At 49.2% G+C, this 12,384-nt stretch overlaps 1 protein-coding gene across 3 annotated transcripts in view; it reads left to right on the top strand.

The window, feature by feature from the left end:
• PRKAG1 (protein kinase AMP-activated non-catalytic subunit gamma 1) overlaps positions 1–12,384 on the top strand; it is a 268,130-nt gene that overhangs the window by 59,492 nt on the left and 196,254 nt on the right. Inside the window, exon 1 of one of the 3 annotated variants that reach the window (XM_085600411.1) lies at positions 5,870–6,042. The exons of 1 other annotated variant lie outside the window; for it this stretch is intronic. In XM_085600411.1, the coding sequence (XP_085456537.1) occupies positions 6,007–6,042 (36 nt within the window). In that variant the 5' untranslated portion in view covers positions 5,870–6,006. Of the gene's footprint in view, positions 1–5,869; positions 6,043–12,384 lie in introns of those variants that run through there. One more of the 3 variants, XM_085600410.1, reaches the window with a different exon arrangement.

Raw genomic sequence — 12,384 nt, 5'->3', positions numbered from 1 at the left:
GTGGGGTCGAGTATAATCTGCACACAGGTGCACAGATCGAGCCTACCTTGTCCTATATGAGCTGCACACATGCATAGATTCTGTATGAGCTGGACAGTGCATGAGTCGGAGGCCTGTGGGGTCGAGTATAAGCTGCACACAGGTGCATAGATCGAGCCTGCAGTGTCCTTTGTGAGCGGCATAGATCCTGAATGAGCTTGACAGGGCCGAGTGAGAGCCCTGGGGGGGGGGGGGGGGGGGTTGGGTATGAGCTGCATATAGGTGCCCAGATCCAGAATCGAGTATGAGCTGCCTGGCTTTGTCCTATAGGAGTTGCACATAAGTGCTTATACCCTGCTTGGGTCAGAGCTATACAGTGAGTGCTGTATGAGCTGCACACAGGAGTATTTATCCTACCTCGGATCTGCGCCCTGAACGTCCTTTATCAACCCCACTTAGGTGAATAGATTCTGCCCGAGTCTTTAAATATGACCTATGAGCTTTACAAGGGGTCATAGGTCGTGACCAGGTCAGAGTTCTCTGGTGTCCCTTGTGAACTGCACACAGGCGGAGATAATCCTCCCTGGAGTTTGTCCTTCAGTGTCCTGTATGAGCTGCACAAACATTAAACCCAGATCTGTGACTGAAGGTGAGCGTCCGTAAAGTTTCAGTGCTCTATCCATCATCTCCTTGGCTGCACAAACAACACCCTGCCTGAATCAGACCTTGCAGTGCGCTGTACGGAGCTGGTGCCTGGGTCAGAGCACTGCAGTGCGCTGTGAGCGCTGCACGGAGCTGTGGAGCTCGTGGCTGGGTCAGAGCACTGCAGTGCGCTGTATGAGCTGCATGGGGCTGTGGAGCTTGTGTCTGGGTCAGATCACTGCAGTGCGCTGTATGAGCTGCACGAAGCTGTAGAGCACGTGCCTGGGTCAGAGGCACGGAGCTCGTGCCTGGTTCAGAACACTGCAGTGTGCTGTATGAGCTGCATGAAGCTGAGGAGTACATGCCTGGGTCAGAGCACTGCAGTGCGCTGTATGAGCTGCACGGAGCTGTGGAGCACGTGCCTGGGTCAGAGCACTGCAGTGCGCTGTATGAGCTGCATGGAGCTGCGGAGCTCGTGCCTGGGTAAGAGCACTGCAGTGTCCTGTATGAGCTGCACGGAGCTCGTTCTTGGTTCAGAAGACTGCAGTGCGCTGTATGAGCTGCATGAAGCTGTGGAGTACGTGCCTGGGTCAGAGCGCTGCAGTGTGCTGTATGAGCTGCACGGAGCTGTGGAGCTCGTGCTTGGGTCAGAGCACTGCAGTGCGCTGTATGAGCTGCACAGGGCTCTGGGGCTCATGCCTGGGTCAGAACACTGCAGTGCGCTGTATGAGCTGCACGGAGCTGTGGAGTTCGTGCCTGGGTCAGAGCACTGCAGTGCGCTGTATGAGCTACACAGAGCTATGGTGCTCATGCCTGGGTCAGAGCACTTTAGTGCGCTGTATGAGCTGCACGAAGCTGTGGAGTTCGTGGTGAGTTCAGAACACTGCAGTGCGCTGTATGAGCTGCACGGAGCTGTGGAGCTCGTGCCTGGGTAAGAGAACTGCTGTGTCCTGTATGAGCTGCACGGAGCTCGTGCCTGGGCCAGAGCACTGCAGTGCGATGTATGAGCTGCACGGAGCTGTGGAGCTCATGCCTGTGTCAGAGCACTGCAGTGTGCTGTATGAGTTGCACAAAGCTGTGGAGCACGTGCCTGAATCAAAGCACTGCAGTGCGCTGTATGAGCTGTGGACCTCGTGTCTGGGTCAGAGCACTGCAGTGCGCTGTATGAGATGCACGAAGCTGTGGAGCACGTACGTCCCTGGGTCAGAGCACTGCAGTGCGCTGCACGGAGCTGTGGAGCTCGTGCCTGGGTCTGAACACTACAGTGTCCTGTATGAGCTGCCCGGAGCTGGTGCCTGGGTCAGAGCACTGCAGTGCGCTGTATGAGCTGCACAGAGCTGAGGAGCTTGTGCCTAGGTCAGAGCACTGCAGTGTCCTGTATGAGCTGCACAGAGCTGTGGAGTTCGTGCCTGGGTCAGAGCACTGCAGTCTCTGTATTAGCTGCACAGTGCTGTGGAGCTTGTGCCTGGGTCAGAGCACTGCAGTGTCTTGTATGAGCTGCACGGAGCTGTGGAGCTCGTGCCTTGGTCAGAGCACTGCGGTGTCCTGTATGAGCTGCACGAAGCTGTGGAGCTCGTGCCTTGGTCAGACCACTGCAGTGTCCGGTATGAGCTGCACGGAGCTGTGGAGCTTGTGCCTTGGTAGGAGCACTGCAGATTCCTGTATGAGCTGCATGGATCTGGTGCCTGGGTTGGAGCACTGCAGTGTCCTGTATGAGCTACAGAACGGTGCACATGCCGAGTCTGGGCCAGAGCTCGACACTGTCACGCATAGCTACACTCACGCACAGGTCCTTTCGGAGCTGCATATAGTTTGCCTTTTGCCGGAGCACTATGGAGTCGTTCCCACTGCACAACAGTGCATTGCGTGCCTGCTAGCCCGGCAGTGACTGTCCGATCTGGACCATAGCCGTGCACGGTCCTACATGTGCATAGACCCAGCCTGAATCAGAGCTCTCAAGTGTCCTGTATGAACTGCACATGTGTATGCACATGCGTACAGAGATCTTGCCTGGGTCCTTGTTCTGTTCTGCAGTGCCCTGTATGAGCTCTGAGCCCTCCAGTGCCCCTTATGAGCTGCACTGAAGTGCACAGGTGTGTATGCCCTCCCTGGGTGGTCGCCCCGTGTCCTTTATGTGCTGCGTACAGGTGCATAGATCCTGCCTGTGTCTCTGCCCTGCGGAGTCCTGTGTGAGCTGAAACACATATAAAGCTTTAGCCTGTGCTGCCCTGTGCCCCTTGCGCACTGCAGCTCAATCAAATCTGACTAAACGTACAGTGATTGCGATCGGTTCATTGTGTGGTGTATTTCAACGTTCTACGCGATGAAAGGAAGGGTGTCGCCCCTACATTTATTGTGTCACAGTTTGTTCTAGCCTAGGCAGCATCATAGCTTACTGTAGGTCTGGACTCTAGGTAACGTGTGCATTGCATTCTGCAGTACTGTTTGTCTGGACTCTGGGTGCCTTGTGCATTGTATTCTGCAGTACTGTATGTCTGGGCTCTGGGTGCCTTGTGCATTGTATTCTGCAGTACTGTATGTCTGGGCTGTGGGTGCCTTGTGCATTGCATTCTGCAGTACTGTATGTCTGGGCTCTGGGTGCCTTGTGTATTGCATTCTGCAGTACTGTTTGTCTGGGCTCTGGGTGCCTTGTGTATTGCATTCTGCAGTACTGTATGTTTGAGCTCTGGGTGCCTTGTGCATTGCATTCTGAAGTACTGTATGTCTGGGCTGTGGGTGCCTTGTGCATTGCATTCTGCAGTACTGTTTGTCTGGGCTCTGGGTGCCTTGTGTATTGCATTCTGCAGTACTGTATGTTTGAGCTCTGGGTGCCTTGTGCATTGCATTCTGCAGTACTGTATGTCTGGGCTGTGGGTGCCTTGTGCATTGCATTCTGCAGTACTGTTTGTCTGGGCTCTGGGTGCCTTGTGTATTGCATTCTGCAGTACTGTATGTTTGAGCTCTGGGTGCCTTGTGCATTGCATTCTGCAGTACTGAATGTCTGGACTCTGGGTGCCTTGTGCATTGCATTCTGCAGTACTGTATGTCTGGACTCTGGGTGCCTTGTGCATTGCATTCTGCAGTACTGTATGTCTGGGTGCCTTGTGCATTGCATGCTGCAGTACTGTATGTCTGGACTCTGGGTGCCTTGTGCATTGCATTCTGCAGTACTGTATGTCTGGACTCTGGGTGCCTTGTGCATTGCATTCTGCAGTACTGTATGTCTGGGCGCTGGGTGCCTTGTGCATTGCATTCTTCAGTACTGTATGTCTGGGCTCTTGGTGCATTGCATTCTGCAGTAATGTATGTCTGGGCTCTTGGTGCATTGCATTCTGCAGTAATGCATGTCTGGGCACTGGGTGCCTTGTGCATTACATTGTGCAGTAGTGTATGTCTGGGCTCTGGGTGCCTTGTCATTGCATTCTGCAGTACTGTATGTCTGGACTCTGGGTGCATTGTATTCTGCAGTACTGTATGTCTGGGCTCTGGGTGCATTGCATTCTTCAGTACTGTATGTCTGGGCTCTGGGTGCCTTGTGCATTGCATTCTGCAGTACTGTATGTCTGGACTCTGGGTGCCTTGTGCATTGCATTCTGCAGTACTGTATGTCTGGACTCTGGGTGCCTTGTGCATTGCATTCTGCAGTACTGTATGTCTGGACTCTGGGTGCCTTGTGCATTGCATTCTGCAGTACTGTATGTCTGGGTGCCTTGTGCATTGCATGCTGCAGTACTGTATGTCTGGACTCTGGGTGCCTTGTGCATTGCATTCTGCAGTACTGTATGTCTGGGCGCTGGGTGCCTTGTGCATTGCATTCTTCAGTACTGTATGTCTGGGCTCTTGGTGCATTGCATTCTGCAGTAATGTATGTCTGGGCTCTTGGTGCATTGCATTCTGCAGTAATGCATGTCTGGGCACTGGGTGCCTTGTGCATTACATTGTGCAGTAGTGTATGTCTGGGCTCTGGGTGCCTTGTCATTGCATTCTGCAGTACTGTATGTCTGGACTCTGGGTGCATTGCATTCTGCAGTACTGTATGTCTGGGCTCTGGGTGCATTGCATTCTTCAGTACTGTATGTCTGGGCTCTGGGTGCCTTGTGCATTGCATGCTGCAGTACTGTATGTCTGGACTCTGGGTGCATTGCATTCTGCAGTACTGTATGTCTGGGCTCTGGGTGCCTTGTGCATTGCATTCTGCAGTACTGTATGTCTGGGCTCTGGGTGCCTTGTGCATTGCATTCTGCAGTACTGTATGTCTGGGCGCTGGGTGCCTTGTGCATTGCATTCTTCAGTACTGTATGTCTGGGCTCTTGGTGCATTGCATTCTGCAGTAATGTATGTCTGGGCTCTTGGTGCATTGCATTCTGCAGTACTGTATGTCTGGGCTCTGGGTGCCTTGTGCATTACATTGTGCAGTAGTGTATGTCTGGGCTCTGGGTGCATTGCATTCTGCAGTACTGTATGTCTGGGCTCTGGGTGCATTGCATTCTTCAGTACTGTATGTCTGGGCTCTGGGTGCCTTGTGCATTGCATGCTGCAGTACTGTATGTCTGGACTCTGGGTGCATTGCATTCTGCAGTACTGTATGTTTGGGCTCTGGGTGCCTTGTGCATTGCATTCTGCAGTACTGTATGTTTGGGCCTGGCTGCCTTGTTCATTGCATTCTGCAGCAATGTCTGCCATGTCATGGTGTCGACCGGCAGGCTTTTCAGATTTTGGTCAGCCATCTGTTGTTGAAAGGGATTCTCCTCGCCAAACCTCGCAGGTGATTGTTCGTCGCTGCACATTTGCTCCAGTGGGTAAGGAAGGGAGGTAGGTTGTTGTGCAAGATCCTTGTCGATAACACCCACATCCGGGCTTCCTCCGGATTTCAGGCTTGTCTGCATGTGCAGTCCATGCATCTGGTCTTTGTCTGTCTTTTAGTTTTCTCAGCCCCACTTTAATGATCATCAAGATTTCATCTCGCGCTTTGGCATCGTTAGAAACGAGTTGCTCCGGTTCTTTTTGCAGATGTCCAGTTTGTGTTTTTCCACTTCCGGACCTTTTGAGATTGTAGGCTCTTAAGTTTGTTAGTTGTTTATGTTTCCAACATTAACGGGTGATCTCAGAAGCCTTTCTCTGCATGCATTGTTGGGCATATTCCTTTGTACATCGAGTATGTTTACAAACTGGTAGATGCATGGTTTCTATTGGGTCATGAGCCCCTTAACAACATATTGTTTCCTGTGACCTTTGTCACATGCCAGGCAGATAAGGTCACAGTGGGAGGGGTGATGAACCAGGAAACGCCACTCCCAGGACTACTCACTACACAATGCGCTTGTACGCAAGGGCAGCTCTGAGGAAAAGTCGGTCCTGTCCTTGACTGCACAGGGAAGAAGCAGAATGGAGATCACAAACGGGGGAGCTGTGAAGTTTCAGGTAAGAATTAGGGCTAGTGCGCCCCCCCACCGCCCCTCACCTTCTGTGGAGAGGATGTCCTGTATTCAGCATTGTGCCTCAGTGCACCCGGCATCTTGTATCTGAGGGTGAACCTGCTTGGAAAGGAGTTGATTTCTGAAAAGGCTTGTCATCTGATAGGCAGGTAGGGCTGGTGCAGTGATTCGTGTCAGTATAAATCTTCCACTCCCCATACTTTTCACCAGATACGACCGGCCTTGGAGGCACTGGGCTGCTGGGCAATTTGTTACTTTCTCCATTGCCTGTATATGTTGTCTCTGTGTGTGCTAATCTCTACTTCTGTTAGGATGTCTTCTGATTTGTGTCTCTGTTCTGTTTTAGTCTGCTCTCTGCTGCTCCACTGATTGTATTCCCTGTGTCCGACCCCTGGTGTCTCTCTATTCTGAGTGTCTACTCCCTGCCAGTCTGTATCCCAAGATGTCCCCTGTCTCTTCTTCGTCACTTTTCCCATGTGTGTCCCATGTCGCGCTGTGTTCTCTTTTGCCCCAATGTATAATCTCCCTGTTTCTGACCCCGTCTGTCCCTTTGCCTCTATTCTATGACTCCTGGTGTCACTGTTCTCTTGGAGTCCGTATCTAAGTTTCACTGTCTCTATTAGTCACTTAGCCCAGGTGCGTCACTCTCTGTTCCAGGTGACTTTAATCAACTTTCCCATGTTACATGCGTCTAGGTGCCACTGTCTGTCCTCTGTCTCCCGCCTCCTCTCTTCTCGGTCTGTTCTGTCACTGTTACCAGGTCTCGTTTCTCCTCTTATCAAAAGTGACCTGTTTCTGATGGATACTTCTAACCACAGATTAATAACCTTGGGGAATATTCCCTAGGTGTGAGACTGTATGTGGAAACTTTAAAGCAGTACTCGTGCGCAAAGCAGTACTCGTGCGCACCGGTAGGTGGTGTCACACAGCTCCAGCCTGTCATGGCATTGAGTGTTCCAATATGTGACGTCATAGAACTTCACCTCACAGTCCTGTATGACTTTTACATTCATCTAAGCGCAGTCGCTTGCTGGCCCTATAATCGTGCTCTGCCGCTAGGCACCGTAAGCATACTTTGTGAGGGTCCATCACAGACATCTGTTTGTGTTAGTCCTAACATGGCTTGATCCTGTTATTTTAAGGGGTGACATTTTATCTTGCACACTATAAAAATATATTTATAAAAAAAGGTCTACAGAGACCAAGGAGTTCCTCTGGATCTGCGTTTGAAGTGGCGTAAAAAAAGTATCGGACATCAGCCTGCATATATGCGGCTCTGCTCGTCACCTCTGGAGTGAAACAACGGTGTGAAGCCATACATCACTACCTATCGGCGTGCAGGAGTACTTTTTAAAGTTTCCGGATCAAGTCTGATGTCTAGGAAATACTCACAAGATGAGGAATCTGCATTTAGATATAGTATTCACCAGAAAGAGCGTTACCGAAGGTAAACAACTTGTTCTTTTCTTCTCTGCCTACTTTATGGCTTCTGTTAGTCTGCTAGGCAAGGAGAGCTCAGTATGAGCAAGTGATTAGGAAGAGGCAGAGTGGTGACTGTGAGAGTTATCAGGACCTGATTGATTTACAATTAATAGTAGATTGTTAAAGAGGTAATGTAACAAGCCAGAGTGAGCCCTCCAGAGTGTAAGTGTATGGGTTCAGACCCTTCATACTGCTTATCCCTAATAAGTACGTTGATGAACAACTGAAGAGGGAATTGGAAGTAAGGCAAACTGGGGGGTATCTCGTGCACTTACTTTTTTTCCAAGGTGTTTGGGCTTCTGGGTGCTGAAAGGCTTCAGGTAATAAGCTCATTCTGAACAGGAGGCTTGCCTTCAATCTGGATGAACTCTTATTTGGGCACCTAGCAGCCTTGCCAACGTTCTGGAGCATTGGTGGTTGGGCATTGGTGGTAGCAGAAGGACAGTCTGTGTCTAGAGAGTAGGCCTCAGTTATTTACCACAATAAACAAGAGGACATTGCACCAAATCTTTGAATCACAACTTATGTTGACATTCAGGTTAACTATTGCCCTGCTTGTGGGGTGGGAGGGGTCTGTGCTACCCTGCCTTCCCCCGCTCCCCCTTTCTTTAAGTACATGTTTATGGGTTTCCACAGCATGCGCGGGGCCTCAAAGGCATCAGAGCACTGTACAACAATTAGCATTTTTTTCCCCTAAACAGTTCATTGTTAAAGGGAACAAGATCACAGTAATCGATATATATGCAGTGTTTCTTTACAGCAAAACACATATAGCAGTCTTTTGGCCAACATACCTCCAGCAAAGAACTGTGCAGTATGCACATTTCTTATGTATAGTCCTATGCTGTAAAGTGTGCCTGTAAGACACCCACAAGCAGGTGGGTTGGTAACCTGGACTGTATATGTGCGAGTGCACCGTGCAATAAATATCACATTTATTACGGCAGTGGCGCGTCAGTGAGTCACGCAGCCCCTTCTTTACACCAAGAAGTGGAATGAGTGCAATTTCGTGATTCCCGCACGTGCTCATGTTTTTAAATAGATCTACGTCACTGTTAGGTTTGTCTGACCCATGGATATTTGGGGTCCTTGTTGTAGCGCTGCATTCCACAATGAGGTTGCTTCAGAGCGCTGTGGGGTGCATACTTACAGTGCAGGGTTACAGTCTTACGGCTATTGCCTACAGATGAACCATGAGATAAAACACAGTGCAACGGTCTACGCTCTAACGTTCTTTGTATTAACTGTGGTATCGGGTCCCTCACTCAGGGTCATTGTTTTTAAAGTAAATCTAATATAAGACGCACATTATTTAATGTTAAGGATCTTCCATTCTTTGTGAAATTCTTTTATTCCATGTTGGTATATTTAATGTGATAGACCTATACATGGATGTGCATGGCCTCACATGCCTTGGAATATGTAATGTTTTGGGGTATATTAAATATGACGTTCTTAACAATTACAGTGCCTGACGTCATATACTTTAAAAGATTGTATTTAAGTTGTCCAGCTGTGGAAAAGCAAACGTTAATGGTCTGAGTCAAACATTTTATCGTTTTTCAGATTTGTTGGAAGTGATGCATCTCCTTGGCCTGACTTCGACTAGGGTTCCTGGCTCTATATGTGCCACTCAGCACTTGTTTTCTCCTGTCCCCTTCGCTGCCCCCGTGATTCTGTGCCTTTCTCCTTCTGTCCCCTTCGCTGCCCCGTGACACAACTCCACACACACAACCACACACAAACAACCACAAGCACACACACACAAGCACACACACACACACCCACAACCACACACACACCCAACCGCACACACCCAACCGCACACACACAACCGCACACACACAACCACACACACACACAATTGCGCACACACAACCACACCGTCAGTGCACACTTTCACCAGGCGCAGACACCATCAGTCGTCAGTGCATGCTTTCACCAGGCACACACACCACCAGCCATCAGTGCACAATTTCTACATGCACAAACACCACCAGCCGTCGGTGCACGCTTCCACCAGGCACACTCCACCGGACGTCAGTGCACGCTTTCACCAGGCACACACACACCACCAGCCGTCCGTGCACGCTTTCACCAGGCACACACACACCACTAGCCGTCAGTGCACGCTTCCACCAGGCACACACACCACCAGCCGTCAGTGCACGCTTCCACCAGGCACACACACCACCAGCCGGCAGTGCACACTTCCACCAGACACACACACACACACCACCAGCCATCAGTGCACAATTTCTACAGGCACACACACCACCAGCCATCAGTGCACACATCAATTGTTAACGCATCCACAATTAACTATTGTAGCAATCGCAATATGGCACACTTTACTTTTACACATATTCATCTAAAGCGCAGCATGCCACCATTGCTAGAAAAATAAATACACATTTTTTTTGACCTACAATTTATAGACTTTTGTTGCTATTGGTGTTGCAATATTTAGCAATGCCAATGGCTCAAACGTAATTAATGCGAGACCTATTGCATTGCAAATGCTTGTTGTTTTTAGGTCTCGCTGAGTCAGCGCGCATGCGCTGCTCGGAGAGACATTTAGTAGATGAGTTTTCAAAGTGCTGCTGGCTGGCCTAGCGCTTGCGTTCCCGCGCACAGCCGGCCGCCAGCAGTCTTTCACGGGTCATTAGAACCGTGACGACTTTCACTTTCGCAAAAGTAAAGAAATAGAAAAAAACATCTATTTCTTTACTTTTGCTATAATCGCGGCACCCGCGCTTTACTTTTAATGTTCAAAGTAAAGCCCTGGTGCCGCGATCCTTGTTCTCGCGTGCGCGGCCAATGCTTGTTCTCTCAGAGCACTGTGAACAGCAGCGGGGCATGGCTGAGTGCTTAAATCTAGCCATAGAAACTGACTTGTTGTGGAAACCATTTTGATGTCGGCTCGTTCGACACCGCAATATTTAGAATACATTGTGAAATTATAGGGGTCGAATTCTCGCCAGTAATGACCATCATGTGTACAATCTGCACCTCAAGCTGCGTTGCCTCTTGGCGCTTCAATGTTATTTGTTATCGCCAAACTCAGCGATACTCCTGTTATCGACCAGCGAACGATGAACACCTGAGCCGGCCCTCGGCGGGATTTGGACCTCTCTGACTTGGAACTTGCATATACCTCAAAAGCAATTACTCGACTCGCCGGTGGAAACCATTTTGATGTCGGCTCGTTCGACACCGCAATATTTAGAATATATTGTGAAATTATAGGGGTCGAATTCTCGCCAGTAATGACCATCATGTGTACAGTCTGCACCTCTAGCTGCGTTGCCTCTTAGCGCTTCAATGTTATTTGTTATCGCCAAACTCAGCGATACTCCTGTTATCGACCACGAACGATGAACACCTGAGCCGGCCCTCGGTGGGATTTGGACCTCTCTGACTTGGAACTTGCATATATCTCAAAAGCAATTACTCGACTCGCCGGTGGAAACCATTTTGATGTCGGCTCGTTCGACACCGCAATAATTAGAATATATTGTGAAATTATAGGGGTCGAATTCTCGCCAGTAATGACCATCATGTGTACAGTCTGCACCTCAAGCTGCGTTGCCTCTTAGCGCTTCAATGTTATTTGTTATCGCCAAACTCAGCGATACTCCTGTTATCGACCAGCGAATGATGAACACCTGAGCCGGCCCTCGGCGGGATTTGGACCTCTCTGACTTGGAACTTGCATATATCTCAAAAGCAATTACTCGACTCGCCGGGCTGATTTAACGGCTGTGCCTCAGTGGCACTTTCAGGTTGTAGTCATCCTTATATGTGCTTAGCTCAAATTTCCGACCGTTTTCAGAACCTCTTTCGAAAACACCCCACAGTTGCGCAATTCAATAAATTTCCCTAGACAAAAGTAACAGGACACTTCTGAATTCTCCTGTCATAAACGCGTGATAAATAAAGGTGTCCCATAAAAAAGATTTTTATTAAAATAATGCAAGTAACCTACATTCCTGCCACTTTTTGAACAAGCATTGGCATAGCCAATAGGCCTCGCTTTTGGGACCTTATAAGTATTTAGTTATGCAGCACAATATCCTTGGTTCAACAACATGAACTGTTGTATGGCTAAACACTTATAAGGTCCCAAAGGGGAGACCTATTGGCTATGCCAATGCGTGTGTTTCAGGACTTTGGGACTGAGTCCCCAAGACCTGTAATGGCTACTGCCACGTTTTCTACAATGGTGCGGCCAGCCAACCAGATCATTTTGGTAACGCAAAACCGCATTGACCAACGGGAGAAAAAGCTCCCCCAACCAATTGGGTTTGAGCATTTTTTAATTTTTTTTAAATAAATTGGTGCTGTGGGAGTACTGCGGGACCAGCTTTTCTGAGAATAACCACTTAATGCTCAGCTGTAACCCCTCTTTAAGTGCAATTTTTTTTCGAAAACAGCGGAAGGGGTTTACACTAAATCACAAAAAGTAAGCTTTCTGGGTAAAGTTGTATTTTTGCCAAATTTGGTGTAATTCTGTTAAGTCACTTGTTTCTGTATCGGAGAGCAACATTGCCAATGGAAATTAACATGGGAAATAGCAATTTTGTGATCCCTAATATGAGAGAGAGATAGAGAGAGAGACACACACTGTCTCTGTCTCTCTCTCTCTGTCTCTGTCTCTCTTTTCTCTCTCTCTCTCTCTCTTTTCTCTCTCTCTCTCTCTTTTCTCTCTCTTTCTCCTCTCTCTCTCTCTCTCTCTTCTCTTTTTCAGATGGAAGCACCTGAGTGGCGTACTGTGGGAGGGGGGGGGGGGGGCGGGGATTTTCATGCAGATTTGCCATACGCTGCCCAAGTTACAACACAAAAT

This window comes from Triturus cristatus, chromosome 4_2 (assembly GCF_964204655.1).
Source record: "Triturus cristatus chromosome 4_2, aTriCri1.1, whole genome shotgun sequence".
In the NCBI taxonomy this organism is placed as follows: Eukaryota; Metazoa; Chordata; class Amphibia; order Caudata; family Salamandridae; genus Triturus; species Triturus cristatus.
This window is presented reverse-complemented; position numbering and strand designations above follow the sequence as displayed.